Source organism: Gasterosteus aculeatus, chromosome 12 (assembly GCF_964276395.1).
Source record: "Gasterosteus aculeatus chromosome 12, fGasAcu3.hap1.1, whole genome shotgun sequence".
NCBI lineage: Eukaryota > Metazoa > Chordata > Actinopteri > Perciformes > Gasterosteidae > Gasterosteus > Gasterosteus aculeatus.
This window is the reverse complement of record NC_135700.1, coordinates 8,961,802-8,988,613: the sequence shown is the minus strand read 5'-3', so window position 1 is coordinate 8,988,613 and position 26,812 is coordinate 8,961,802. Positions and strand designations below refer to the sequence as shown.

Genomic DNA, 26,812 nt, shown 5'->3' with positions numbered 1-26,812 from the left:
AAACCTGTCTCCAAGAAATTAAACTTATTAGTACTATTTTTGGAGCAAAATGTTCTTAAACTACATTCAATGTCTCCTTATTCTCCAGAAGGTTTCAGAGTGACCCCCCCCCCGCCTTAAAGTATTCAACAACCTGGTTTGTCCTTCACATGACTCAGAGCCGAGCCTCCGCAACATTACGGCAATAACGGCAACAATAACATCTTCGTAATCTCTCATAGGTCTCTTAGTGCAGCAACATTGTTTTCTCTCCTCTGTCTGTGTCCATCCTTTTCTATCAGGCAGAGCTCCATCTCCCGTCTTTACAAACCCTGTGTGTCAGCACTGTGAACATCATCCCTATCGATTCATAAGCAAACTTAATGAAAAATGTTATTCATTTAATTATTTGCACAGGTTTCTGTGATGGATGAAATTAGCTTTTTCATTCAAACAATTCTATAAAACTTAAAATTGTGGGGCCTGAAATGGCAGACTATGTAGATTGAATGGCGCACAACAGCAGCAGCACCGGCTGTGCAGACCACACTTACGAGGAGTACGCAGCTTTCAGCAAGCTTAAGCTTAAAAAAAGTCAGATTTCTGATGCGGTTTATTTTTTTAGTTACTAACAGGCTACATTGACAAGTTAAGCATTATGATTGAAACTCAATTTCAGCCCAAGCTTTGCATTCAATTTGTAAGTCACAATGAACACACACTGAACAATGTTCTGTAAAAGAATCTGACATGACTTTCAATTGCTTGCCATTTCAAAATGCTGTCATTCAAAATGCCACAGGCGCAGACAGATTGGCCACCGGGCCAAACTAATTGATTGATTGTTGAAATATCAGACTATATAATTTAAAAAGTGGGAAATGTTAACAGCGTTGAAGTATCAGCACAGCAGTTTGTAACTGCATCAGAGATCAGGGATTGCGTCCTCATACGAGGAAAATAGGATCTTTGTAAATTATTTGGAGTGTAACTGTTTCATGTGGCACAATGTTGTTTAGTTGTGTGAATTGTGTGAAATTTTAGGGAAAATGAATGCTTTCCAAATCATGCCTAGGCAATTAGAAAAACTGTAAATCTTGATTAACAAATAATTTACATCACTTTACAGGTCATTTAGCAGACACTTTCATCTAAAGCGACTTACATTACACTTCGAACCCATGGCTTTTACATTTTTGCCCAGGGAGCAATTAGGGGTTAGGTGGCTCAAGGACACTTTGACTTGAGACATGGGGCAGCTGGGTCTCGAACCACCAACCTTGCGGTTCCCAGCACACCCGCTCTATCCGCTGCGCCACGGCGAAATCATCCCTTATGTTTCAAGGCCCTTTTGACCATGAATATTTAACTAAGATCACATATTCCGATCCTTAAACCATCGCTTATAAATCTTTGCGTGATAAAAATCTTCATCACGCTTCAGTTGTTATGAGCAGATATTCTATTACTGGGGAATTGCGGGAAAAAAAGTGTATATTATAGTGAATGTTATACAAATATGTTGTAAGCAGGTTTTGCAGACGCTGGAAACCTTTTTTTGTCTTGGCAGATATGTAAAATATACGACGACTTTAAATGTAATTGGGGTGGCACTATGTTTCACAGTGTACAGTTTAATACTTTTTAGTGTCACATCAGTGTAACAAAGACAATATTGCCAAAGCTCCAAGCCCTCCCTTCACCTCTGGGTTTGTGCTGTTTGCAAATCGTGGTAAATAAACTCAAACTGACACTAAACTCGACTAGTCCATGCAGACGAAAGTGTAGCCAGCTCCCAGCTACTGCAGCATTGTTGCGCCGTAGATAAAAAATAATGTAAATTTCTTTTACCTGCATTGCCTTGAGCAATACAGGGAAATCGGTCAACCTTTGGTCAACTTCTGCAATGTCCCTCACTTGAGGTACGCATCACCACGCGTTTACCTGTCAAAAACATCTCTGAGGGATCCTGATGAAGCGGAAGAGTGGCAGTTAGGGAAAACATCAAAACTATTTCCCGTTGGAAAGCCGGTGCAGCTGGTGTCATAATAACACATGGCACATCCCCGCTGGTTAAGATTTGCTTCAATGGAGTATCTGACATCTCCACAACTATTTGCTTAATTGACGTAGTTATGTATGCATCCTCCGTCTCTGAATTGTAAATACCTGCCGTAATGTAGTGTAAAATTATTATTCCTTCATCAAGAAACATCATTTGCAGCTGTCAGTTCTGCTGCATATTAATCCCTCCAATGTACTGTTGTTTAGGAGCACTTAAATGGAAAGTATTGCACTAGTTTCCTCCCCATAAACTGCTTATTACTTCACAGTAAGTAAGTTGTGTAAACCCAGGATCAGTTCCTGGAACTTTTAATTGTTAAATTACCCCTTCGGTGTTTTTAGTTATTACTACATTTAAACTGTGGTTATTTAAGACGTGTTATAACTCCTTTTCACAATGTCTTTTTTAACAGCGGTCGCCCGGATATAGTCACTGCACATTTAAAATGCCATAATGTCAAGTCTTAAAATACCATGTGGACTTTGTTCAATGTCAGAGTATTGATAGTATGTTAACCTTCAAAACAGCGGCCTTCTGTTACAGAAGACAGGTCCGGGAACAGAATGATGGAGAGGGAGGGACTATTAAAAACAGGTTAAGCCTGACTTCCGCCACATTTCTAAAAGGCTCCGTTTGTTCCCTCCGGGTTCTCTCGGTGAATCGGAGAGTGACGCTGACCCTTCTACACAAAGACGGACACACACCACGCACACGCGCGCACAGTTCTTCACCCTGAAGATTGCCATACGAGTGGTTGGAACTAACGCACAGTGAATGTACTTGTCGGCTCCACTGGCCCTTAACAAGATCAGTGTAGCTGCTCCGGTCGTGCTGCAAAGCGGCAAGCTGAACATGATTTAGTCTCACCGAAGCGCTGAAGAAAGAAAGGACAGGTGCAACCGCTTTGATCAGGATCACTTCGCTGTGCAGGGCCCCCCTCTCACAGGTGATAAGAGGGAGTAAGATAGCTCAAATGTAGACTTCATCCTCCTCTCTATGGTCGAGGTTCGTTGCGTCACAGTAATGCAGGACAGCATCACAAATGGTACAGCTGCTCAATTGTGTTTTTCTGTTCTTTCTTCGGAACATAATAAAGGCAGAAGTTCAGATCTGTGACCTTTGACGACTACCTGTACTCGTTCTAATAGAAATAACATATTCGAGTCAAGCAGAGGCTAATTAAAGCTACTGTACTATGAAGAGCACTGCACCATTACCGATCACATTTAAGTTAATCTTGGATTTAAGAAACTCTTACTGCCATCCGCCTCTATTCAGCAATGAGGTCCTTTAATGTGAAAAGGGATTATTTCGAGAAAATGACCCTTGTTAATGATGGTGGACTGCACTTTTAGCTGTAACATCTAAGCATTCTACATCTGGAGGTAACTTCCTCCCACACGTATCCTACGTAGATAGAGGATATGGCACTTATCATGCATGACTCACAACAACACAAGGTGGTTTGTGTTGTTTTATTTAATCAAGGAGGAGAATAAAAAATGGCAGTTTTACCTATTCTGACACCATGAGAGTACTTGATGAAATGAAGAGATTGAGTGAGGATCTTTATCTTATTATTATGTGGTTTTCAGGGACTTCTTTGCCATGATTGTAGGAATTTATACAATGTGTACGTTACTCGTTGTCCTACTCTCTACTAGTAGAAAGCTTTTCATGATCCAACAACAAGGTTATTGGAAGATAAAAGTTTAGGATACTATTCGTTTAAACTGTATTTTCTCCTCGAGTAGGTCAGTTAATTTTTTCACACTCATGGGCGCCCTGGGAGATAAAAACTATGTTTTCCTTTTTACAGACATAGTGTACCTGCATGTCTGTGTTATATTTTTCAAGATTTAAAAAATAAGCATGTCCACATGGATGTACTTTCTTGCTTTTCTGTTAACTTCTGTTCTTTTTCACAGCTACAGTATATGTGATGAAGTATATATGAATATGTATACATACATATATCATTTTTACAAAAACAATATGCTAAATCTTTTAAAGGGGAACATCAGTATTTTAAATGTTACATTTTTAGCAAATTTAATGCTGAAACACTATGAAAAACGTGTTTCATTATTCATAGAAACATTAATGCACAAATGATGTTATTAGTATACTTCCGTGGGAACAAAGTCCTCATTTAATGTAATGAATCTCAATGACACGGCCTGCTACGGTGTTAATCCGGTCTATGCAGTTAAAATTAAACATATTCAGACCCAGGGTATTTGAATCTGTCATGAAGTCCTAAACAGAGACAGAACACAAAATCTATAGTTATGCACTACCAAGTAACATTGTTTCATTGTTGAAATGAAAAAAAAAGCAATCAGTGTAATTTTTATCTTCACTACATTACACTATTTAACTCTTTGTTAGCTATTGGATTGCCATTATCAAAGTACTTGTGGGCAAATCACAGTTCAGATCATCATCTTTAGCCTGATAGGGAGGCCCTTGGTGTTGCTGGGCAGGCTTCGGTGCTACTGGGTGAACTCATGGAGCAGCGGCTCTCACTTTCTTTGGCTCACTGGGTGTGTGATTACAAACAAGTTAACTTCTGTACTCACTGTTGGAGCGTTTGTGGGTTTCCTCCATATGTTTTGGTCACAAGCTGTTTTCTGTTGTTCACAAGGCTAAAATGTTTTGGGGAAATGGCTGTTGACGGTGCTGCATTGGCTCATGTGATCACAGTTCACTAACATCACATGGTTCTTTTTCTTTTTTTTCTTTTTTCTTTTTAGCTGAGTGAGTAACATCTTTTAGAAAGAAATGTCCATCAAAACGGCATTCTAACGTTGTAGGAGTTCTTTGTTTAGCCCTAACCCTATGACACAGTTGTGTCATAGGGTTATGCCAGGGATATGCCAGTATAGGTGTTTTCAGGCCGGAACATCAGCTAGAACATTTTAACACTGACATTTAAAGTGAAAGTAGATGGTCCCAATGCTGAAAAGGCAACCTTTCTCATTCATAATGAGCATACCAGTGCTGCAATAATGCTTTCAGTGAGGTTGGTGTGTACACTTCATCCTTCAACCCACAATGAACACCTGATGAGACTAGAAATGAGTACTGTAAATGAGTTGCACACTTGTAAATTGGCTGCATACTGACCTTTTCGTGAGCTGGTGCACACAAACCCCCACATGCATCTGACATACATCCGCCCTCAGACAGCAGCCTATAGCAGGGTTCTATGCTTGTGGAGGATCCCTGAGATCTGCTTTGATTGGCTTCAGCCGAGGTAACAGCCTGGTGAATGATGCTGCTGTTGGGACATCCAGCATTGTTGGCCCTCAGATCCCAGCGGGATCCACAGGCTGCTAAACTCAGAGACAGGAAGACGCCGCTTCACATTTTCCTCACGTCTCTCCCAAAATGCTAAACAGAGGATAGAAATTACATTTGCGAGTTGAACAATGAACATCAGTCACGATCAATAACAATCAATTAATGCAATACGAGCATGGGCTAAAAGGAAAGCTTGACATTTTACATTTAAATGTTATTCTCTTATATGAGGGATTTGGAATAAAATCTTTCCTACTGATATTCTCCAGCTAGGTGCATGGATTGAATTGTTAAAATGTCCTACAATGCCAGCAAGCCTGCAGACAAACACGTTTTAGGGATTTGATCTCCATTTGTTTGGATGAGAAAAAACTAATGGTGACTAAATGAAGAATATTGTTCCGGCAGTGTAATTTAAATGACTTGGTTCAAAGTTACCTCACAGGGCGGCTGCTCATTCCAAAGATAAGCTAAGACGGACACTGGAGGCTTTTCTCGAGGGAATGGATGCTTTCCACTCCACTCACAAAGAGATTATGACTGAGAGATAGTTCATCCAATCCCTTTCCAAGTATTTTCGAATCTCTCCAATGGTATATACTCGGATGAAACTTTAAATATTGATCATTTAGACGCTATTTCTTGATGCTAATATTAAAAGCGGTGAAGTACAGGTGATAGACGTACCGTTGTTAGCACAGCTAACTACTGTAGTTTTATATGCAATGCAATAATTTCGATTTTCCATCATTTAGTGAGCTACTGTGATCTTATTTAATGTTGCAAACGGCTTGAGTCTGCGGAGGTGAAAGTAGTTGGTTCCCTCGCTGAGAAGTTGGAGGTGTGCAGCCTGTCGCCTGCAGCTCTTCATCTAGCAGCTCAGTGGGGTTGCTCTTTCTTGTTCCATTACGCCCTGCAATATTTCAAACTGAGCAACCGTCCAAAATGCCTGAAATGACCGTTGCCTTGTTTTATAGACAGATTATTTAAATATAGCGTTCAGTTTAATTTTCAGACCAGCTAATTGCTTGACGCATAGCAGAGCAGTGGGACGTGTTCAGTATGCATTAGCAATAACTTCATACAGGATTGTTTGGCAAAGTCCCCACAGACAATGGGTCCAGCAAATATATAGCTATTGTAGTACTTCTATCATTGGGCCATAGTCAAAATCCCCCATTGTATAACCTCAATAATCTGATTATACAGACGTTTATTAAAATTACATTTTCTGAGATTGCCACATGTTTACGATGAAATAAACCTGTGTTATATGTGATCCTGAATTCCTGGAAGGTGAGTTCTTAGCACATTCCTAAGATGATTTAATTCTAATAAATGTACAATCTAACTCTAGGTGTTAAAACATTTATTGTTTGGCCAAATTCACAGATTTACTTTTTATCGCAGGAGCTTCCAACCCATCCCCCAAAAAATGCAGAAAGTTCTGTTGAATTAACACATATTTGTGTTTTTGTGCCATGGGGATCAAAATGGCAAAAGCACAGTTACAAATCAATTAAAACTGAGCAAAATTGCACTAGCAGAAAAGTGAGACAACAGCTTAGGAGACTGAGAGAGAGAGACAGATGGTAAATAAACAGACTTTCCATCAGTGTTGCGCTGCAGAGTGTAACATGCTCTGTGTGTCGACTTCGGTACATGTGTGCAACACGTGCACAATCCCTACATCACAATGTAATTTGCTGCCAAATCTTCCCAGCTCATTGTCTGTTCAGTTTTTGGAAGAGTCTGTAGAGCAATTGGTGATATCAAGCATGTAAACTTCTGTTTTCCTGTTTTGGTTTTAGAAGTATCCCATCTATGCACATAAAACCATCATATAATTATTAAAGAAGCCCAGATACCCAGATGCCCAGGCCTCATCCTGTGACTTAGAAAATAAATATGTTTTGGGGGTTACTGTATTCTGTAACGTCTACTTTCTAAGGCACATATTGAGGACAACAAATGGCAAAAAAGCAATCAATATGATGATAAATGATATAGTTGACAGCTACAAGTTGATCTATGCCTATAATTAGGAGGAGTATTTCATTATCACTCTTCCTTTGCTGGTAATAACATCCAGCTGGCCATAAACAAAAGAAGGTTAATCCTCTATAGTAGAAAAACGATAAAATAGCTGTTGGTTCTTCGTGTTAACTCCTTCTAGTACTTTGCCGTACAGTACACATGATCTAATTGATTTACACAAGTAAGTGCATTAATGTCATCACATAGTTTTTATTTAATTTCTTACCTAATTCCTTGAGCGACTGGTTGCTGGTACTCAATAGCTTGCGAGGGTCTCTCACTAGTTGTAACCCCGAGTTTCTCCACAAGGTGGGCCATAGGTGAGTGAGTGTGAATGTTTGAATAATATGTGGGGAAAGGTTTCTTAAATACACCGCAATTCTCTCACTCACGAAACTCCCAAATTAGAAATTTCAAACTCAAGCATCAACATTTTAATTGCCTATAACAATTTTGTGGCACTGTCAGGCTGTTTGTTCCTCGCCCCTGAATGCAGCAGATGCGTTTTGTTTACGCTCTACACCTGGTTAAATAGCAGCAGAGCTTTGGTGAGAGTTGACGAGACTGAGGAGCCAAAGATGGATACAATCCGACTGGCACTCCGTGGCTTGAAAACTAGCATATGGAAACGTTTAGCTTATTTTTTTTCCCAATTTGCAGTTGGCCCACCAAATCACAAAGTAGACTGAAACTTTAATTGGCGTGAATTTGCTTGCCTGTCAAGTCTTTAAGAACTTTCGCAAGTAAGTGCACTTTTGGTCAACATTTACATTTTAACAGAGAGGAAAACACCAATTTCACACTCTACAATTAAAGCCAAATCTAAAGTCATTAAATCACTGAGGATAGGTTAGAATTAAAATGCTATGCTTTGACATCTATTGCCACAGAATCTAAACCGTGCCCTTTATCCCTTAATATATTGTTTAACACATGTTCCAGAGAAAGCGTTATTTTTGTATGAGAGTCGCCACAGAGTGCTGACTTCCCCTAACAGCAAATTTTGGTAGAAGAAAAGTCTATTATTTATTGTTACTCTTTATTTGGGAATAATTACAATAATTACTTTCTATTGCTTTTTGATGATGTCTTAGAAAGTGTTTTGAGTGAGAAAAACCAAATACATGTAATAATGCATCAAGAAGAATTGAAAATGGTTTGTCAATTGAATGGTAGCCCTCTAACTAGGAGTTGAATCATGAGGTGCCTTAAAATTCCCTCACCTTCCCATTGGGCGGGTTGGCACCTTGAATTGCAGCCTGTGAGATCAGCATGTGAGTTGAAGTGGTCATTTTGGTTCCAACCCTTGCCCATTGCAATATAATTGGGGTTCTGACTGAAGGAGGTTCAAGGATAAAAACTAAGATGAGTTTGCTGATTTAACAACCTGAAAAAAGGGGTATTCAGCGGCTCAGTGAGAGGACCAAGTCGAATAAGGGTTAAGGCACTTTGCAGGGCATTCCTAGTTGCTTTGTGCTTGGCTTCACAAAATGGGATGTTTGGATATGGGATACTGTGTACTCTCCTCCTTAGTCAAATTGAATACATTCACTATTTAGTTTATGGTCCTGAACTGCTGGTTTGAACAGGCTGTTCTGCAGCTTTACTTTTGGATGACATTGGAAATAATTCCTAATAATGGTATCATGTGTCATCTTAGAAAATGCACAGGAACCACTTGGAATGGTGGCATCACATGTTCATGCAGCCATTCAAGGTGAAATTGCTTTTGCACAGTGCTTATTCAGTCTGAACGATCATAACTATAACTCAGGGCTGAATGGAGAATGTACTCTCAGACAAAAAAGACTAGTAACTTGTTTCTGGTCAAAGGCAAAACGTTCGTGTTTCATTTGTGTCGTTGTACATTATTTTCTGGTAAACCGCTGGCTGAAAGAGAGGTCTCGGGCATTGCATTCATGAATAACGTTGCTGGACTGGTTGATGAATCAAACCATCTTAGAACAAAATGCCAAACCCTCGGCTTGATGTAATGGTGAAATAATAGGTAACGCATCATAGGTGAATGCAGACTCACTTTTCATGCATGTCATCATATTTAAACTTTCAATCGAGGATAGATTACTTTACTTTTTACTTACTTCACTTCAACAAATCAAAATACAAATTGCACGAGGCAGAATGTTTTGAAAAGGCTCATTGTTCATGGAGGCATTCAGAACATGATTTGTTCGTTTTTGAATGCAAAACCTACACGCTTAAATTGGAACCCAACTGTTTCAAAACGCAGAACGAACAGAAAGGAAACGGGAGGCAAATTTTTTCCATGCATTTCCCGAGCTTAACAGGCTTCCTTGAAACAACCTTCATGCAAAAGTTATGCTCAGTCAACCTCAGTCATGGATGGCTGGTTGCTGACTACCATAAAACACATTTGTATATTTGATCCAGCGTATATTTGTCATGTTCCTGGCCAGCAGTATTTATAGCTGGCATTCTCTGCTGCCAGGGAAATAGTGCTGAGATAGACAATGGCTTGGAGGGTTCAGACAAGCCTTATGCAGGTAAAAAGTCAAGATATTGACCCCTATTACAAAGCTCTACTGGAGCACTGTATGTGTGCACTGCACATACACACACTCAGAGCCACAGTATGTGGTACCTCCGCACCTTAAAGTGAATGTAGGTGTTCTCTTTAGTCTCCGCTGAGGGTTGCCCATCGACGGACAATCTAAGTTTATTCTTGATCGTAAATTTTCTAAGCTAGCATCCCAGGTTCTCATTAAACCGCTTTAACTGTCCCCTCAATACGACATCGTCACAACCTCTTTCCGATAATGGCTGTTCTGGGATGTACATTACAGCTACAGTCTGCCTATCTGTTGTGTAAAAGCTCTCTGAGGTATTGAAATGTCTGAGCCTTGTCCAGGGGCTCCTGATGAAAATGCATGAGGCTGGTTTTGCCCTTCACTTATCAAACTTACTACATTAGGCCGTGTGTTGAATCATAAGGGCGCGAGTGTTTATCAACTTAGAATTTAGTTCATCCACGGGAGAACATATTTTGGCTTTGTCGTGACTGAAACCACCTAGTCAGATTTAGAGAGTCCCGTGACAACTTTAATTTGGTTTGCAAGACTCCGCTGTTATGCAGCATATAAATGCAGCATCTTTTAAGATGTAGTGCCACTACACTTTAAGAGTTCATCCTAAAACACCACATCATCACAACCACGGGGACAAAGACCAGTGTGTCCTTACGAGTGTGAAGCTGTCAAACCACAGCGCTGAGCACTACGATGTCTTTAATGTGAGTTCATAAGACAGTTATTCAGAAATCGTGCAGTACCCACCTGATGGCTCCAAAATTATGGTAAACTCTCTTAAGAGAACTTGGGGAAAAAACATTGGTTTTTATGTCCAATCATAGCACTAGTTAGGACCAGTACTCATAGAATCTTGCAAAATGTAAAGAGTCTAACATATTATCTTGATATGTTGAGTGAATTATTAAAACACTTAAATTGATAAACCCATTTAATTGAAACTACTATGTGTTCTCTTTGTGATATTAATTGTAAGATAATAATGAGAAGCGAATATGTAGTTGCATCAAATAAGGTGGAGAAACTGTAATTTGACTTCAGACTAAATAAATCTGGTGTTTACTGCATAGCGATGAACTGTGCTATAGTTCAATAGATTGTTATTTATGGTCTATTAGGACAAAGAAACAGCAGCACGATATAACAAAGTGATTAAGAGCTTTGCATAAATGGCTGTTGACTAGAACTAATTTCCCCAACTGCAGGAATTCAAAGAGCAGGATTACTAACACACTTCTAATCTACAAAGATAAAGATAAGAAGCTAATATTTCCCAAAGGTGGGAGAAAGGCAGGCTTCAGACAACAGGGGGCCCTAAAGGCAACATTTTGTTTGGGGGCCTTTCTTACTCTCTGTGTGTGTTTGTGAGCGAGGGAGAGAAGGGATCACTCACACTTCTAAAAAAATAAATGAAGTAGCAGAATTGTTGTTGTTATCTGCAACATACAGACAAAGTTAATACTGTTAAAAGACCAGGTCAGAAACAACATGGATGAACATTTTTTGAGCTTTGTTTTGGTTCTTAGAAATATATCCATACTCATGATGGTTTTGTGTACTTACTTGACATACAGAGGGCGCTTTTTTTGTTTTTTTGTAATTTCACGTCTTCCCCTTTTCTCACATTTTGCTTATCAGCTCATTCATATTAATGTCAGCTACCAATGCCATATCCTTAAAAAGGTTTTTCAACATGATAATTGGAGGCCATGTAATTCCATATTCAGTGTAGAAGGTTAGCGATCACTGTGTTGGAGATGTAGTCGTTTTCGCAATTCACTCAGCTATTGGTTATAATCCACATTTTTACAATAAGAATTGATGAAATGACTGTGTAGTATGAAAGAGATTAATTGTAATCACAAACCCAAAGGTCATTTTTGCTCAACTCTGGTTCACATTTGGCAGCAAAAATAGATTTAGGGAATATTTAGGGATTTCAAGTAGCTCGCAAAATACTGCATTATTTAATATTCATATTAATCCTTTTTCTTCAAACATTTTCTTTCACAGTTTACTCTGAAGTGACTGCCTTGTGATACTATGTGGCTCAAACAAGTTCTTCATGATTAAATAACATGCTGCACTGTTTCCATAAAAACAATGAAATGCTGTTGTAAGATAATAAGTAAAGTAAATAAATAATAGTAGGAATTTTCCTTATGACCCCCTACTCACTTCCACACAAACTGAACTGAAACTGAACGGTATAAAATGTATTCATCTAATTAGTGTTGTGCTGTATATAACTAGAATAGATGAGAAGGGACAAAGGGAAAACCCATCCAAAACATAACAACTACTTAATGAAGTCCTTGGCTGCTAAACAATAATAGGAGCCTACACTTTATTAAATATGCAATAAAGACTATTACGGCTAAGTGTGGAAATAAGAGCCATTCTAGCAAGCATTAAAATTTCTAGCTCCATTTGAGGTTCATTTATGGAACCTCTCCCATTAAGATTACATTAATACTGCAGACACACTTGAAGGACATCGGAAGTACTCTTCTAAATATTAGAGATGGCTGTCACTGGTAAAATATGTTGTCAGCAGGCTGAAGAATTAGGGCTATGTAAATTTCACCACATCCCTTCTTAATGACAAAGCAGAGATCAAAATGTCACGGAGGACAAAAAAGCTCTCTCTATCTGATTTAAACAAAGTCAGACACAAAATGATTATTTAATGGCCGCCTACGCTTCAAGAAACACAAGGACACACACACTCATACGGACACAGAGGACTAACCTCACACGCTTTGGTCTGCCAACTTCAGATGTGTAAGTAAACCAGATGTACATCTCGTTTGATGTATTCCACTTGGTAACACACACTGAGTAGTCGCTAAGTAGTTCCTCATCACTTCGCGATCATAGAACCATTTGTTCACCCAAATCAAAGTAGAGCACCATCGTAGAAAGCTGGTAGATCTTGAGCTTCTATCATGCTTGGCTAACTTGGAATACATAGACTACTTGTAATGATTGGTATGACAACAGTCACTAAATCATTTTCTTCATCAATGAGATCGTGGGGTATCACCCACTTTGTCTCTCAAGCGGCATCAAGTATTCAACCCTGAAGGAACAGCGGAGAGAAATGAATCCCACGCTTAATTTACCCGAGGCATGGGATTTTTTATCCTTTCATACAGTTTTGAAATACTTTCGTCTACAATTGGATCCATACAACCTGGGATAATATGCAATCCGATACTAAACATTTCTTTGCTCTGCAAGTTCTATTTTGGGAGCATCAAACGCACATGTTCATGTTCTTTGGGCATTGATTTAGCTGGTGAGTGAATTGTAGCCCATGCACACGTAGTAAGCACTTATCATTTCCATTAAAGCTAAAGCTAACCTGCTAACAAAGCATAATGCTACCAGACATTTGTAATGATCTGTTCTAACAGTCTATTACTACAATGAAGCTTTATTTTTGTACTTTTACCTTACACTTGATGCTTTCTTAATGCTTTCTTAATGCTTTCACATTTTCACATCTTAAAAACAAAAAAAATGTTAAGTGATGTATTTATCCACGTATTACATTTAACGAAACCATCAGTACAGTCACTGATACTGTGATATTAAAACAAGTGAGAGTGCAGTGCTGGTTAAAGGCTTGCCATGTGGGAGTGTGTAGCATCAATAATGCATTATTGTTTTCATTAGGTTATGGTCTGGTCAAAAAATTAAAAAAGCAACGCATTTTGGCAATCCCCTTCCAAATACAAATAGTATGCTACCATATGCAACGGCAAGAACTAAACTAAACTAACTTCTTTGTTAAGCTTTCTTCCCCCATGACCACACACTTCAATACTAAAAATAAATGTTTCACAAACACCCAATTTGGCCCAAGAGTTTTCTCGAGAGGAAAAACTAAAGTCATGAAAATTAATTAAAACGCCCTTAAAACGTTTTCCAATATTGCATGTTTGGAGAACAACAGGATGATGCGGGGCTCTGGATGTGAAGTGTGATACGGCTATGGATGAATGGAAATCATTCATTTTCATTCAAAAAGGCTTTTTAACCAGGAGGCCAGTGTTTTTTCTGTGCCCATGGTACTCTGTTTACCCTTTGCTTAGTCAACATAACCGTTTTAACCTAAATTATTATGTTGTTTTTCTAAACCTAACTAAGTAGTTTTTTTTACACTCTCATATAATCAAAATTTTAATAAATGTTTTTTTTCCCTAAAACATTGCAAACACGGGACGCACTGTCTCAAAAACTATCCATGCATTTGTTTATGCTGGGCTCGATTATTGCTGTCTGTCCCTCCAATTGCTTGATTATGGGGAACTGTTGGGTATCTGTGCTAAATGAAAACTGCCATGAGATAACATCTGGTCTGGTTTGGCACTATGTAAATGAAAGTGACTTGAAAATAAATTTAAAAGTGAAATTTTAAGTTGGGTTGGTTTTGCAGTGGATGCAGACATCAAAAGGATTTGGACATCAAACGTTTTTTATTTTTATTTTTTATTTTGTGAGTGTCTACTTTTTCAGTTCACCAATGTTTTTTCCATCTGGTCTGACATTATCGATGGAATGTATCATTGACAGTAATCAACATCATTAGAACTTCGTGTTCACCACATCCCTTCTCTCAAAATGACATCACAGGGACTGCCATAAGCAGTGAGGGCAGAGTGTAATTGAATTTGATAATATTCATCTTCTATCGTTTGACGTTTGACTTCACCCAGAGATTAAGGAAACGTGGGGCCCATCTTTCAACTAAGATTTAAAAAAAAGGCATGGTGCAGTTTTGCCTAAATTAAATCTAGTGTGGCAAGCGTGAGGTGGGGTAGGAACTACCCCAATAATCTATGTTTTTAACTAGGGGAAAAAGAAAGAAACTAAAGGAAACCAGCAACGCCACCCTGGGAGAAATCACCCAGGGAAAAGAAAGAAATCGATGAATAAGGTAAATTACTAAATCTAAACAAAAGGACAACACAAGTTCGTTACACTGAGCAGGCGAGAGACGTGTTTCCAAAAGCATATACAACAGTTTATTGGGCACAATTCAAATCTAAAAAAAAAAAAGTTATCCTATTTGTATAAATTATCATGTATTCCAGGGCTGGGGCATTTGTGCTCAAGGTGAGTGAGGGGTGGGAGTATAAACTTAAAATGGGAGCACCACAATCCAAAATTAACACTCCAAACACACAAGGGCAAAGCAAAACAAAGGATGGGAGTGAATAAGACACTACACACGAAGGGACACCATCACCAAACAGGATCACCAGTGAGGCCCTCAGCACCTGGAATCACAAAGATGGACAGTTAATGGGAGACTGAAAATAAATTCAACAACAATAGAGATCCAATACAAATCAAAAAGAAAGGAAAATATCAAAACAGGTTACAGTTTGAACTCAAAGAACTAAACCATCAAATAATCAAAAATAGCTACAAAAATAATAAAGAAAAATCTCCCTTGCCATCCACCTCCTATTTCAGGCAGCTAAACATGAAAACATAATACAATAGGCATAAAAATGCAGACAACGGGATTTCCACACCCGAACGCAGCAGCAGGCAATGTCCGTAAAAAGTGTGGGTTTTATCCCCACACAAAGCAGCAGCAGTCCAAAACGGGTCAGGACAGTCGGGACCTCAGCGTGGCATAGCTCCGGGACAGAACGAGCAAACACGCAGTCCGACCTGCCAGCGCCTGCACATAAACGCAAGTTTATTACGGTGCCGACTAGATTGCCGACGCGCAATAGACTGCAACATACCTGCACGGTGGAACAATTTGCACAACCCTGCAGAGAGTGCCGAGCGTCTGCCGAACCTGCAGCCAGGTAAACCCGGAAGGGGGAGGTGCGTATCAGCTGTCAGAGAGCAAGCAGATCTACAGGTCCCTCCTTATATAATAAATTAAAGGGGGACAATACTGCGAGTGGACGGAGCCACTGGAAAAGCAGTCATCCTGCTACAATCTACCCCCACTCTTTGTATCGCCGTCCCGACGATAAACTAAATGCGTGCTTAACTCCAGGGTCTAAAGAGTGCAGTGACTAAGTGTGATACGGGGCGTTCGGAAATTGCAGCCCCCGATGCCAAGTCCCCCACTGGCCTTGGAATGCGGTGGACATTAGGATGGTGGCCAGCAGTTGACCGCGTTGACCTCCGGGGTGGCAAGTTAATGGGGTCAGAGGAGCTGGTGAACGGAGCAACTGGGGATGCAGATGGCAGGTCTGGATTCAGAACAGGGGGCACTGATGGACCTGGCACAGTGGGATCCATGTTAGGTCGATGGTGTAGTTGTTGAGGAGCGGTTTCAGTCTCGGCCCGTGCCCGAGTGGCTGGAAAGGTGGGGAGGGGAGCAGTCCTAGGGACCAGGAACAACAAGTCACCATCACAGGAGGACTCAGAGACTGGGCTGTCAGGGGGCGGTGCATGACTGGCCACCGCATGGTCAGGGGGCTCTGCTCCAACCACCGCCTTCAACAAGGTACGGTGAACATGCTTTACTTTAGACAGGTCATCCTTTGGGGCTATTGTGTAGACGGCGCCTCCTTCCTTTGGTGCTTTGAGGACTGAATACACTGTCGAGCTCCAGCGGTCTTTCATCTTGTGACGCCCCCTGGTACTCAAGTCGCGCAGGAAGACTGACTGACCTTCTTTCAGTGGTTCACCTCTGAGGTGCTGATCATGCGCCGTCTTTCTGCGCTCCGCTGCAGTCTTCATGCATTCTCTTGCACCATCAAACGCAATCTGCAACCGGGCCTGATGCTCTTGGATCCATTCATGAACACCTCCACTGACAGGGTCCTGGACTCTGGCCAACAGGAAATCGATGGGGAGTCTGGGCTCCTGACCAAACATTAAAAAGAATGGTGATTCGCCAGTGGTTTGATGGGGAGTGGTGTTGTAAGAATAAAGGACTTGTGGGAGGCAAGAGGTCCAGTCTCTTTTTCGGGATGGAGGCAGTGTGCGGAGGAGGTTATGGAGAGTTCGATTAAATCTTTCACACTGACCATTGCCAGCTGGGTGATATGGAGTGGTGCGAGATTTTTGGATGCCATAAAGACTGCAAAGTTGCTGGATAAGTGCACTCTCAAAGTTGCGTCCCTGATCCGAATGTATCCTTGCAGGAACCCCAAACTTCGAAAACCACTCCACCACCAAAACATGGGCTACAGTAGAAGCATGTTGATCACGGGTGGGGATGGCGAGCGTATATTTACTGAAGATGTCTGTCATCACCAAGACATTTTCCATGCCATTTTGAGCGGGCTCCAGCAGGGTGTAATCAATGGCGAGGATCTCATTTGGTCTTGCTGCAAAAAGGTGTCCCATGGGATTCCTGGCAGCAGGCTGACGGTCCTTGGCAACTTGACACCGCTCACAAGCTTGGCACCACTGTGCGACCTTTGTTGACATACCCGGCCAATAACACCTGGATCGTAGAAGAGCGAGGGTCCGTTCCACACCCTGATGGCCATGTTCTTGGTGAACCTGTGTCAACACTTCAGGAACTAAAACTGCAGGCAGGAGCAGCTGGAGGATGGGCTCAGCTCCATCAGGGCGCAAGGTCTGCCGATACAGGATGTCGCCCCGCTTAACCAGCCGGCCCCATTGACGCAGCAGGATCAATGCGGGAGGTGAGAGCTCTTGTCGCTCTGCGTAACTGGGACGCCGTCCTTCCTCCCAGTACCTCTGGACTTCCCGAATGACCGAATCAGCCTGCTGCAGGTTGTGGATGTCGTCAGGGGTTCTCTCAGGTAAAACAGTCACAGTTGCTTGTGTCACGACCGTTTTATTCACTTTTAGGACCTGCTGGAGTGGTTCCGGGAGTGGTGTGCCAGGGAGCATGGCCGTCATATCTAATGGGCCAGGCGGATGCTGACGGGACAAAGCATCCGCATTTCGGTTGCTTCTGCCGGAACGGTACTTGATCTCGAAGTCGAAAGAGGCCAACTGAGCTGCCCAGCGCTGTTCCGTGGCGCCAAGCTTAGCAGTCGCCAAATGACTGAGTGGATTATTGTCCGTGTAGACTATGCAGCGGTGGCCCAACAGATACTCTCGGAACTTTTCGGTCATAGCCCACTTTAGGGCTAAAAACTCCAGCTTCATGGAACTATAGTTTGCCATATTACGCTCGGTGGGCTTCAGTCCGCGGCTGGCATAAGCTATGGGCCTCACCTTGCCGTTTTGCTCTTGTGATAACACTGCACCCAACCCACCATAACTGGCGTCAACCTCGAGGATGAAGGGCAGTGAAAAGTCTGCGTAAGCAAGCACAGGGGCATTAGTGAGCTTGGTCTTAAGTGTCTCAAAACAGTCTTTAAGCTCCTCTTTCCAGTGCTCAGGGCTCAGCTGTGGGGACCGCTGGACCCGTCTAGACTTTGTGCCTCCAAGCTCAGCAATCAGTCGGTGGAGGGGGGCTGCCAGCTTTGCAAAGCCCTCCACGAAGCGGCGATAGTAGCTTGCGAAACCCAGGAAAGACCGAAGCTCAGAGACCGTCTGGGGAGGCTGCCACTTTGCCACGGCCTCTATTTTGGATGGGTCCGTGGCGACACCGTTGGCCGATATAATGTGGCCGAGATACCGCACCTCTGGCTGAAAAAAGGTGCATTTGGAGAGCTTGGCCTTGAGTCTCTCCTGTTTCAGACGGGCTAGTACCACGTCAAGTCGCTGAAGATGCTGCTCTACAGTAGAAGAGAAAACAACAATGTCATCTAGGTATAAAAGCAGAGACAGACCTTGTTCATCGCCAAAGATCCTCTGCATTAATCTTTGAAAAGTGCCAGGTGCATTACAGAGTCCGAATGGCATACGGTTCCACTCAAACAGGCCGAATGGTGTACAAAACGCCGTCTTCGGTCGGTCCTTCTCCGTGACCTCAACCTGGTTGTACCCACTGGCCAGGTCCATGGTAGAGAACCAGCGTGCACCCGTCAAGGCATCCAATGATTCTTCAATGCGTGGCAGCGGGAACGCATCTTTCCTGGTCTTGGCATTTAGTTGCCGGTAATCGACACACATACGCAGGCTCCCATCCTTCTTCTTTACAAGCACAATGGGGGAGGCATAGGGGCTACAACTCTCTCTAATTACCTGAGCAGAAAGAAGCTGATTAATGTGGTCTTTGACAGCCTCATAATCAGAAGGGGATACACGCCTGTAGCGTTGCGTGACTGGGGTCTCGTCTAACAGAGGAATGTCATGAGAGATGAGGTTAGTGCAGCCTAAATCACCGTCATGAGTAGAGAAAATAGGACTGTACTTTCTAAGGAGAGACCTCACCTGACCTTGCTCTTCAGGGGAAAGAGAAGACAGATCTAAACCCTCAATCTGGTCTGGCACGGTAGGTAAGGCGGTGTGAGAAGCTACAATGGCTACAGTGGATGGGACCTCTGCGATTCCTGCAGGGAGGCTGACAACACTCACTTTTTGTAAAGTGCCAAGAACAGTGCGTGGGTACAGCAGTACTTCTATAGAGCCAACGTTTACAATGGGTATGTATGCTGTACCTCTAACTACCCTCACCACAGATGGAGAAGCCAACAAACCTGCAGGTAAACCGGAGTCAAGGGGCTCAAACAACACTGTGCTATCGGTACCCTGCCCTGAGCAAGTAGCTGCGACTATCTGCATCACACCACCTGCAATACGACAGGCACGCCTACCTCTGACCTTTGCCTTCCCAGACAGCTCCTGGGAGGTCTGCGTGGTCACCTGATGGTACTCCTGTAATGCCTGCGTGACAGGTTGTGGGGCCTGCGTGACAGAGGGCAGATTAAACAGGGACAAACCGTGCTGCACAAAGAGCTCTTGATAACATTTCTGGATCACGTTCATTCCCAACACACCAGGGGCCTGAAGAGAAGCATTACCAGGGGGGTCTTTTACCACCAAGATACCACGCAGTGAAACTAGTTTACCGCACAACTCAACATCGAGTTCCAAATAACCCAGGTATGGGATGCTCAAACCATTAGCTGCCCTTAGCTGTAACCAGCTACAGGCTTTGAGCCGCTCCTGACCCCAAGGTTCAAAATGTTTTTGAAAGAAGCTTTCTGTAACAGTAGAAACCATAGAGCCGGTGTCAATCAAACATGGCACCTTGACTCCTCCCATGAGAACCTCTAAATAGGGACAGGACGACACCAGTCTGGGGCCTTGAGCTAGCCCACCAGACACAGGGCGTGAGCCATGAGGGGCCCCACCTAAACTGTGGCTCTGCAGTTTGGTGGGTGCTAGTTTTCCGGAGCCGTGCTGGGTTCTGCCTGCCTAGCAGACGGCCTGGAATCTGGTGAAGAAAACTGGGGGCGGGAATTGCGCACACCGTCACAGTCTCTCGCAAAATGGCCTGGTCTCTGACAGCGATGACACACTCTGGGCCCACGATGCGCTGTATGACTACCAGCATGAGGGCGCTGCATATGAGCGAGGGTCTGGGTTAAATGGTTGAGCTGCTCTTGTTGCAGCCCCAACATTTCCTTCAACTCTACCATTTCTGAGGACGGAGGGACACATACAACAGAATGAGCACCCTGAACTCCATACTGAATGCCACTGATGGAAGGGACGGAGTTACTGCGGCCTCTGAAGGTGCTGGGCAGACCTTCACGCTCCCACCTAATGGCTTCCCCTCTGACGTCGAGCAAGGTAGCTGCAGGTTGATGACGAACAAACTGTTTAAGCTCTCGCCTCAGGGTGCTGTCTAAGACCTGCTCAACAAACTGATCCCGCAACAGACTATCTGTATTAAGCATTCCAGGCGGTGCACGCTGCTTCACCCTTTCCATAAGGCTCATGAGAGCGAGCGAAAATTCGAGTAGCGTTTCCCCTTCATGTTGCTTACGAGAGAAGAATGCTTCCTGCAAGGCCACATACGACTCAGAACAGCCATAGAGTTCTTGTAATATAGTGATTAGTCTAGCTGGATCCCCGCGCTCTGTGCTGGGGCGGTATTTAATTTCCTCCCGTGCTTCTCCCTCTAAATGGTCATACAGAAAGTAGGCCTGATCAGCTGGGGCTAAATGACGAGCCCGCATACACGACTGTAGCTCTTCAAGCCACTCGCTCAGAGCTATCCCTGACCTTCCTCTAAACATAGGGCACTTTCTGTCTCGGGGCACGAACACTAACCTCTCGGCTGCAGGGGCACTGGCAGAAGTAAGGGCAGTCGGCAGTACTGAGGAGGTTGAAGGTGTAGCACTAGAGGGCGGCACCAACGAAGCTTGACGCAACCTCTCATTGTCAGCCTTTAACTGCGCAACCAGAGCTCGCAACTCTTGCATTTCTTCCTCCATGGTTGCCAGGGGACTGCTGCTGCTTTGTCTTATTCAGAAAAACAAAAAAACAAAAAACAAACAACAAAAAAACAAAGGAACACACGTCTCTGCCTTTTTTTTTTTTCAGTATAAGTCCTGCCAGCAACGCCAAGTTTGTGGCAAGCGTGAGGTGGGGTAGGAACTACCCCAATAATCTATGTTTTTAACTAGGGGAAAAAGAAAGAAACTAAAGGAAACCAGCAACGCCACCCTGGGAGAAATCACCCAGGGAAAAGAAAGAAATCGATGAATAAGGTAAATTACTAAATCTAAACAAAAGGACAACACAAGTTCGTTACACTGAGCAGGCGAGAGACGTGTTTCCAAAAGCATATACAACAGTTTATTGGGCACAATTCAAATCTAAAAAAAAAAAAGTTATCCTATTTGTATAAATTATCATGTATTCCAGGGCTGGGGCATTTGTGCTCAAGGTGAGTGAGGGGTGGGAGTATAAACTTAAAATGGGAGCACCACAATCCAAAATTAACACTCCAAACACACAAGGGCAAAGCAAAACAAAGGAGGGGAGTGAATAAGACACTACACACGAAGGGACACCATCACCAAACAGGATCACCAGTGAGGCCCTCAGCACCTGGAATCACAAAGATGGACAGTTAATGGGAGACTGAAAATAAATTCAACAACAATAGAGATCCAATACAAATCAAAAAGAAAGGAAAATATCAAAACAGGTTACAGTTTGAACTCAAAGAACTAAACCATCAAATAATCAAAAATAGCTACAAAAATAATAAAGAAAAATCTCCCTTGCCATCCACCTCCTATTTCAGGCAGCTAAACATGAAAACATAATACAATAGGCATAAAAATGCAGACAACGGGATTTCCACACCCGAACGCAGCAGCAGGCAATGTCCGTAAAAAGTGTGGGTTTTATCCCCACACAAAGCAGCAGCAGTCCAAAACGGGTCAGGACAGTCGGGACCTCAGCGTGGCATAGCTCCGGGACAGAACGAGCAAACACGCAGTCCGACCTGCCAGCGCCTGCACATAAACGCAAGTTTATTACGGTGCCGACTAGATTGCCGACGCGCAATAGACTGCAACATACCTGCACGGTGGAACAATTTGCACAACCCTGCAGAGAGTGCCGAGCGTCTGCCGAACCTGCAGCCAGGTAAACCCGGAAGGGGGAGGTGCGTATCAGCTGTCAGAGAGCGAGCAGATCTACAGGTCCCTCCTTATATAATAAATTAAAGGGGGACAATACTGCGAGTGGACGGAGCCACTGGAAAAGCAGTCATCCTGCTACACTAGCAAGTTTAGATTCACTTCAGAACCATCAACAGAAACCTCAACATCAACAGTGTGCATCTCTTCTACAAGGCCACCAGACATCCAGGCGACCTGAAATCGGACTAAGTATCTCTTTCTTTAAACCAAGCTAGTCTGCTAAATTTGTTGTTGATTCTAGTGTCTTAAGTTAATTTGATTGCTGATTTGCTTTAGTTTTTTGTCGTCTCACGGCCAGTTCTCTTTGTTTGAAGTTATCTTGGTTGCTAGTTTGCTCAAGCTCTTTCAGTCTTTTAGTGCCAGTTTGTGTTCTAGATTCTACTATTAAGTTAACTGCCAGTGTGCCCTCCTAACTCTGCTAGGTTTTGACCTGATCTAAGTCTGTTTATGCCTTGTTTTCTGAAGCAAATAAGACTTGTATCCTTAAACTCTCATTTTGTCAAAACACCACATGGTGATTGTTCACTGATTAGGGTGTCAAGCTATTGGTGCTTTGCATTTTGAGGAGTTTCTGTCGAGGCCAATCGACCTTTTGTCTCCTAAACGACGGGGGAGTGGCCAGCGCAGCCGCAGCCGACTTCCACTAACGAGGGAGTATTTAACTAGAAATCGTGGGAAGCGTTAGCTTATCCTCGCAGCACGAAGACGAGCAGAACAAAGACCAGGGAGTCTTTCGTGGAGTCTTCGGGGCGGCTGAATGCGGCGCCTTCTTCTGCTATTCTTAATAATGTGTTTGACCCCTTCACCCGTGCCTGTTCGAATCTCTTCCCGCAGATACTACAGGCCTCGGGCTAGATCTGCTCTCTATCGTAACCTCTCCTCTCTCACCTATCCCACCCGCTCCACACATGTCCAGCACCTCGTCACAGGAGGTCTCTGGAACTGCCAGTCAGCGACTCGCAAGGCTGACTTCATCTCCGGCTTCGCTATCCAGCAGTCACTGGACTTCCTCGCTCTCACCGAGACCTGGATCACACCTGAGAACACATCCACCCCAGCCGCTCTCTCCTCCGCCTTCTCCTTCAGCCACACTCCCAGGCCCACTGGTAGGGGTGGTGGCACAGGTCTACTCATTTCACCCAAATGGAGCTTTTCTCTCTTCCCTCTACCACCATCCACCCCATTGTCCTTTGAATTCCATGCTGTAACAATCACTCACCCGGTACAATTAACCATCATTGTCCTCTACCGTCCGCCAGGCTCCTTAGGTCATTTCTTGGAAGAACTGGACATTCTCCTGTCTAATTTCCCCGAAAATGGACCTCCGCTCATCCTCCTGGGTGACTTCAACATCCAGACAGAGAAGTCATCTGACCTCTTACACCTACTTTCTTCCTTCGCTCTGTCACTCACTCCCTCTCCTCCTACTCACAAAGCCGGCAATCACCTTGACTACATCTTTACTAGAAACTGCTCTACCACTAACCTCTCTGTAACTCCACTTCATGTGTCTGATCACTTCTTCATCTCTTACTCCCTTCCACTCTCTATAACTAACAAACCTCCCTCATTGACTAACTCTATACCGGCTCGTCGCAATATTCGCTCCCTCTCTCCCTCCTCGCTGGCATCCTCTTTTCTATCAGCCCTCCCTTCAACTGATTCCATCTCACTCTTGCATCCGAACCCTGCTGCAGAGACTCTCCTCTCAACTCTTTCCTCCTCTCTAGACTCTCTCTGCCCTCTTACGACACGACGGACTGGCAAATCCCCTCCGGCTCTGTGGCTGTCTCAACCGGTCCGTGCCATGAGAGCCACCATGAGAGCCACCATGCGAGCGTCGGAAAGGAGATGGCGTAAATATAAACGACCTGACGACCTGCATGAATTTCAATCTCTCCTCTCCTCGTTTTCTGCTTCTATCTCTGCTGCCAAAAGCTCTTTCTACCAATCCAAAATCGAATCCTCATTCTCTAACCCCAAAAAACTCTTCTCGATCTTCTCCAATCTCCTCGAACCCCCTACCCCTCCTCCCCCCTCCACCCTTCTTCCGGGAGACTTTGTCAACTACTTCACCAAGAAAATACGCTCCTCCTTCTCAAACCCACCTCCTACTTCTCGCGTCCCACCGACCTCACCTCTTTCGCCCTCACTTTCCTCTTTCACCGCCCTCTCTCCTAACCAAATTCTTACCCTAGTAACCTCTGCCCGTCCGACCACCTGCCCTCTTGACCCCATTCCATCACATCTTCTACAATCTATCGCACCTGACCTTCTTTCGTTCCTCACCTGTCTCATCAACAACGCTCTGTTATCTGGCTGTTTTCCCAATTCTCTGAAGGAGGCAAGAGTCAACCCTCTCCTGAAGAAACCCACCCTCAACCCATCTGAAGAAAACAACTACAGACCGGTCTCTCTTCTTCCCTTTTTGTCCAAAACCCTTGAACGTGCTATCTTTAATCAACTCTCCTCATATCTCCACTGTAACAACCTCCTTGACCCCCACCAGTCAGGTTTCAAGGCAGGCCACTCCACAGAGACTGCTCTCCTTGCTGTCTCAGAGCAACTCCACACTGCTAGAGCCGCCTCTCTCTCCTCTGTCCTCATCCTTTTGGACCTCTCTGCTGCATTTGACACGATCAACCACCAGATCCTTATTTCCTCCCTTCAGGAACTTGGTGTCACAGGCTCTGCTCTCTCCCTTCTCTCGTCCTACCTCGACGGCCGCACCTACCGGGTAACCTGGCCAGGATCTGTGTCGGAACCTTGTCCTCTTACTACTGGAGTTCCTCAGGGTTCCGTGCTGGGTCCCCTCCTGTTTTCGCTTTACACTAACTCTCTTGGCGCTGTCATTCGCTCGCATGGCTTCTCTTACCACACCTATGCCGATGACACCCAACTAATTCTCTCCTTCCCTCACTCGGACACCCAGTGGCGGCTCGGATCTTTGCCTGTCTATCTGACATCTCCCAGTGGATGTCCGCCCACCATTTGAAAATCAACCCCGACAAGACTGAACTACTTCTCTTTCCCGGAAAAGATTCGCTTACCCAGGACCTGACAGTCAACTTTGGGAACTCCGTACTAACGCCCATTTTGACCGCTAAGAACCTCGGCGTCACACTTGACAGCCAACTCTCCCTGACTCCCAACATCACCGCGACAACGCGATCCTGTAGATACACGCTCTACAACATCAGGAGAATACGTCCCCTTCTCACTCAGAAGGCAGCGCAGGTACTGATTCAGGCTCTTGTCATCTCTCGCCTTGACTACTGCAACTCCCTCCTGGCTGGTCTCCCTGCCACCGCCATTCGACCTCTGCAGCTCATTCCGAATGCAGCAGCTCGACTGGTCTTCAACCTTCCGAAATTCTCCCACACTACTCCACTCCTCCGCTCTCTTCACTGGCTACCGGTGGCCGCCCGCATCCAGTTCAAAATATTGGTGCTCACGTACCATGCTGTGAATGGATCGGGTCAAACCCTACATCCCAACCCGCACTCTCCACTCTGCATCTGCAAAACTACTCGTCCCTCCCTCACTGAGAGCAAAACACTCGACTAGATCTCGACTCTTCGCTGTCCTTGCGCCGAAATGTTGGAACGAGCTCTCTGAAGACACCAGTACCGCAGAGAGCCTTCACATCTTCCGCCGCAAACTAAAGACACACCTTTTCAGACTCTACCTCGACTAAAGACTAACAAATTGTAGCACTTAAATTGTACTTGTAACGTCACTCATCTATAGCAAATTGTAAATTGGCTTATTTGAGGAAATTGCACTTTCTTGTTTCTTGTTCTCCTGAGTTTGTACCCTATGGTTGAATGCACTTATTGTACGTCGCTTTGGATAAAAGCGTCCGCTAAATGACATGTAATGTAATGTAACAGAAACCTTTGTCTTTAAAGATTAAAAAAGGTCCTCATACTTGGACCCATTTAATTGTATAACTTTTAAAAGAGCAGATTTGATTGATAATAGACACTAGTGTTGTTATTTAACTGGTTTATGATGAAGCCTAAACTATGGTTGGGGTTATTCTCAGTTATTAAAGAAATTAGTTTAAGGTGAATCTCTGACTGCATGTAAAATGTAGTTACAACGTCCTGCATTTTAATCAATGGTTTTATTTCTGTGGCTTGCCGTTATCTTAATATTATCCACACCTCATTTTAAAAGAAAAAGAAAGGGGTGTCGATTAATTTCTCTATATCTAACACAGACGGGTGGGTTAACTTTGGAGTTATTTGAAAGCCTGTCGCTTTTCATACTGTGTAGATGTTTTTTGCATCGGCATCAAGAAACGGAGCCAAAGTGTCGGTATTTCTCGCCCGAGA

The 26,812-nt window shown here is 43.6% G+C and overlaps 1 protein-coding gene and 1 pseudogene across 3 annotated transcripts; one reads left to right on the top strand and one right to left on the bottom strand.

The window, feature by feature from the left end:
- Positions 1-14,964: 14,964 nt before the first annotated feature.
- LOC144385357 (uncharacterized) lies at positions 14,965-21,096 on the bottom strand. 3 transcript variants are annotated; one of them, XR_013451604.1, is made up of 4 exons: positions 19,051-21,096; positions 15,723-15,778; positions 15,504-15,655; positions 14,965-15,242 (listed from the first exon to the last, which is right to left on the bottom strand). XR_013451604.1 is itself a non-coding variant. In XM_078085600.1 (3 exons), the coding sequence occupies exons 1-3, from the start codon at positions 20,071-20,073 to the stop codon at positions 15,236-15,238; spliced, it is 1,086 nt and encodes a 361-aa protein (XP_077941726.1). In that variant the 5' UTR covers positions 20,074-21,096; the 3' UTR covers positions 14,965-15,235. The 3 variants fall into 3 exon arrangements, 2 of the variants coding, with proteins under 2 accessions (XP_077941726.1, XP_077941725.1); XM_078085600.1 differs by lacking the exon at positions 15,504-15,655; XM_078085599.1 differs by lacking the exons at positions 15,504-15,655; positions 15,723-15,778.
- Positions 21,097-23,197: 2,101 nt separating this feature from the next.
- On the top strand, positions 23,198-26,326 carry LOC144385280 (uncharacterized; annotated as a pseudogene).
- Positions 26,327-26,812: the final 486 nt, after the last annotated feature.

What these genes read in the sequence shown, in the direction of transcription:
- LOC144385357 (XM_078085599.1), bottom strand. Translation starts at nt 20,073, where the DNA reads ATGGGAGGAGTCAAGGTGCCATGTTTGATTGACACCGGCTCTATGGTT. An exon ending in ATCAGCTTCTTTCTGCTCAG is followed by an intron (nt 15,243 to 19,050) that starts GTAATTAGAGAG and finishes TTGTGATTCCAG; the next exon opens with GTGCTGAGGGCCTCACTGGT.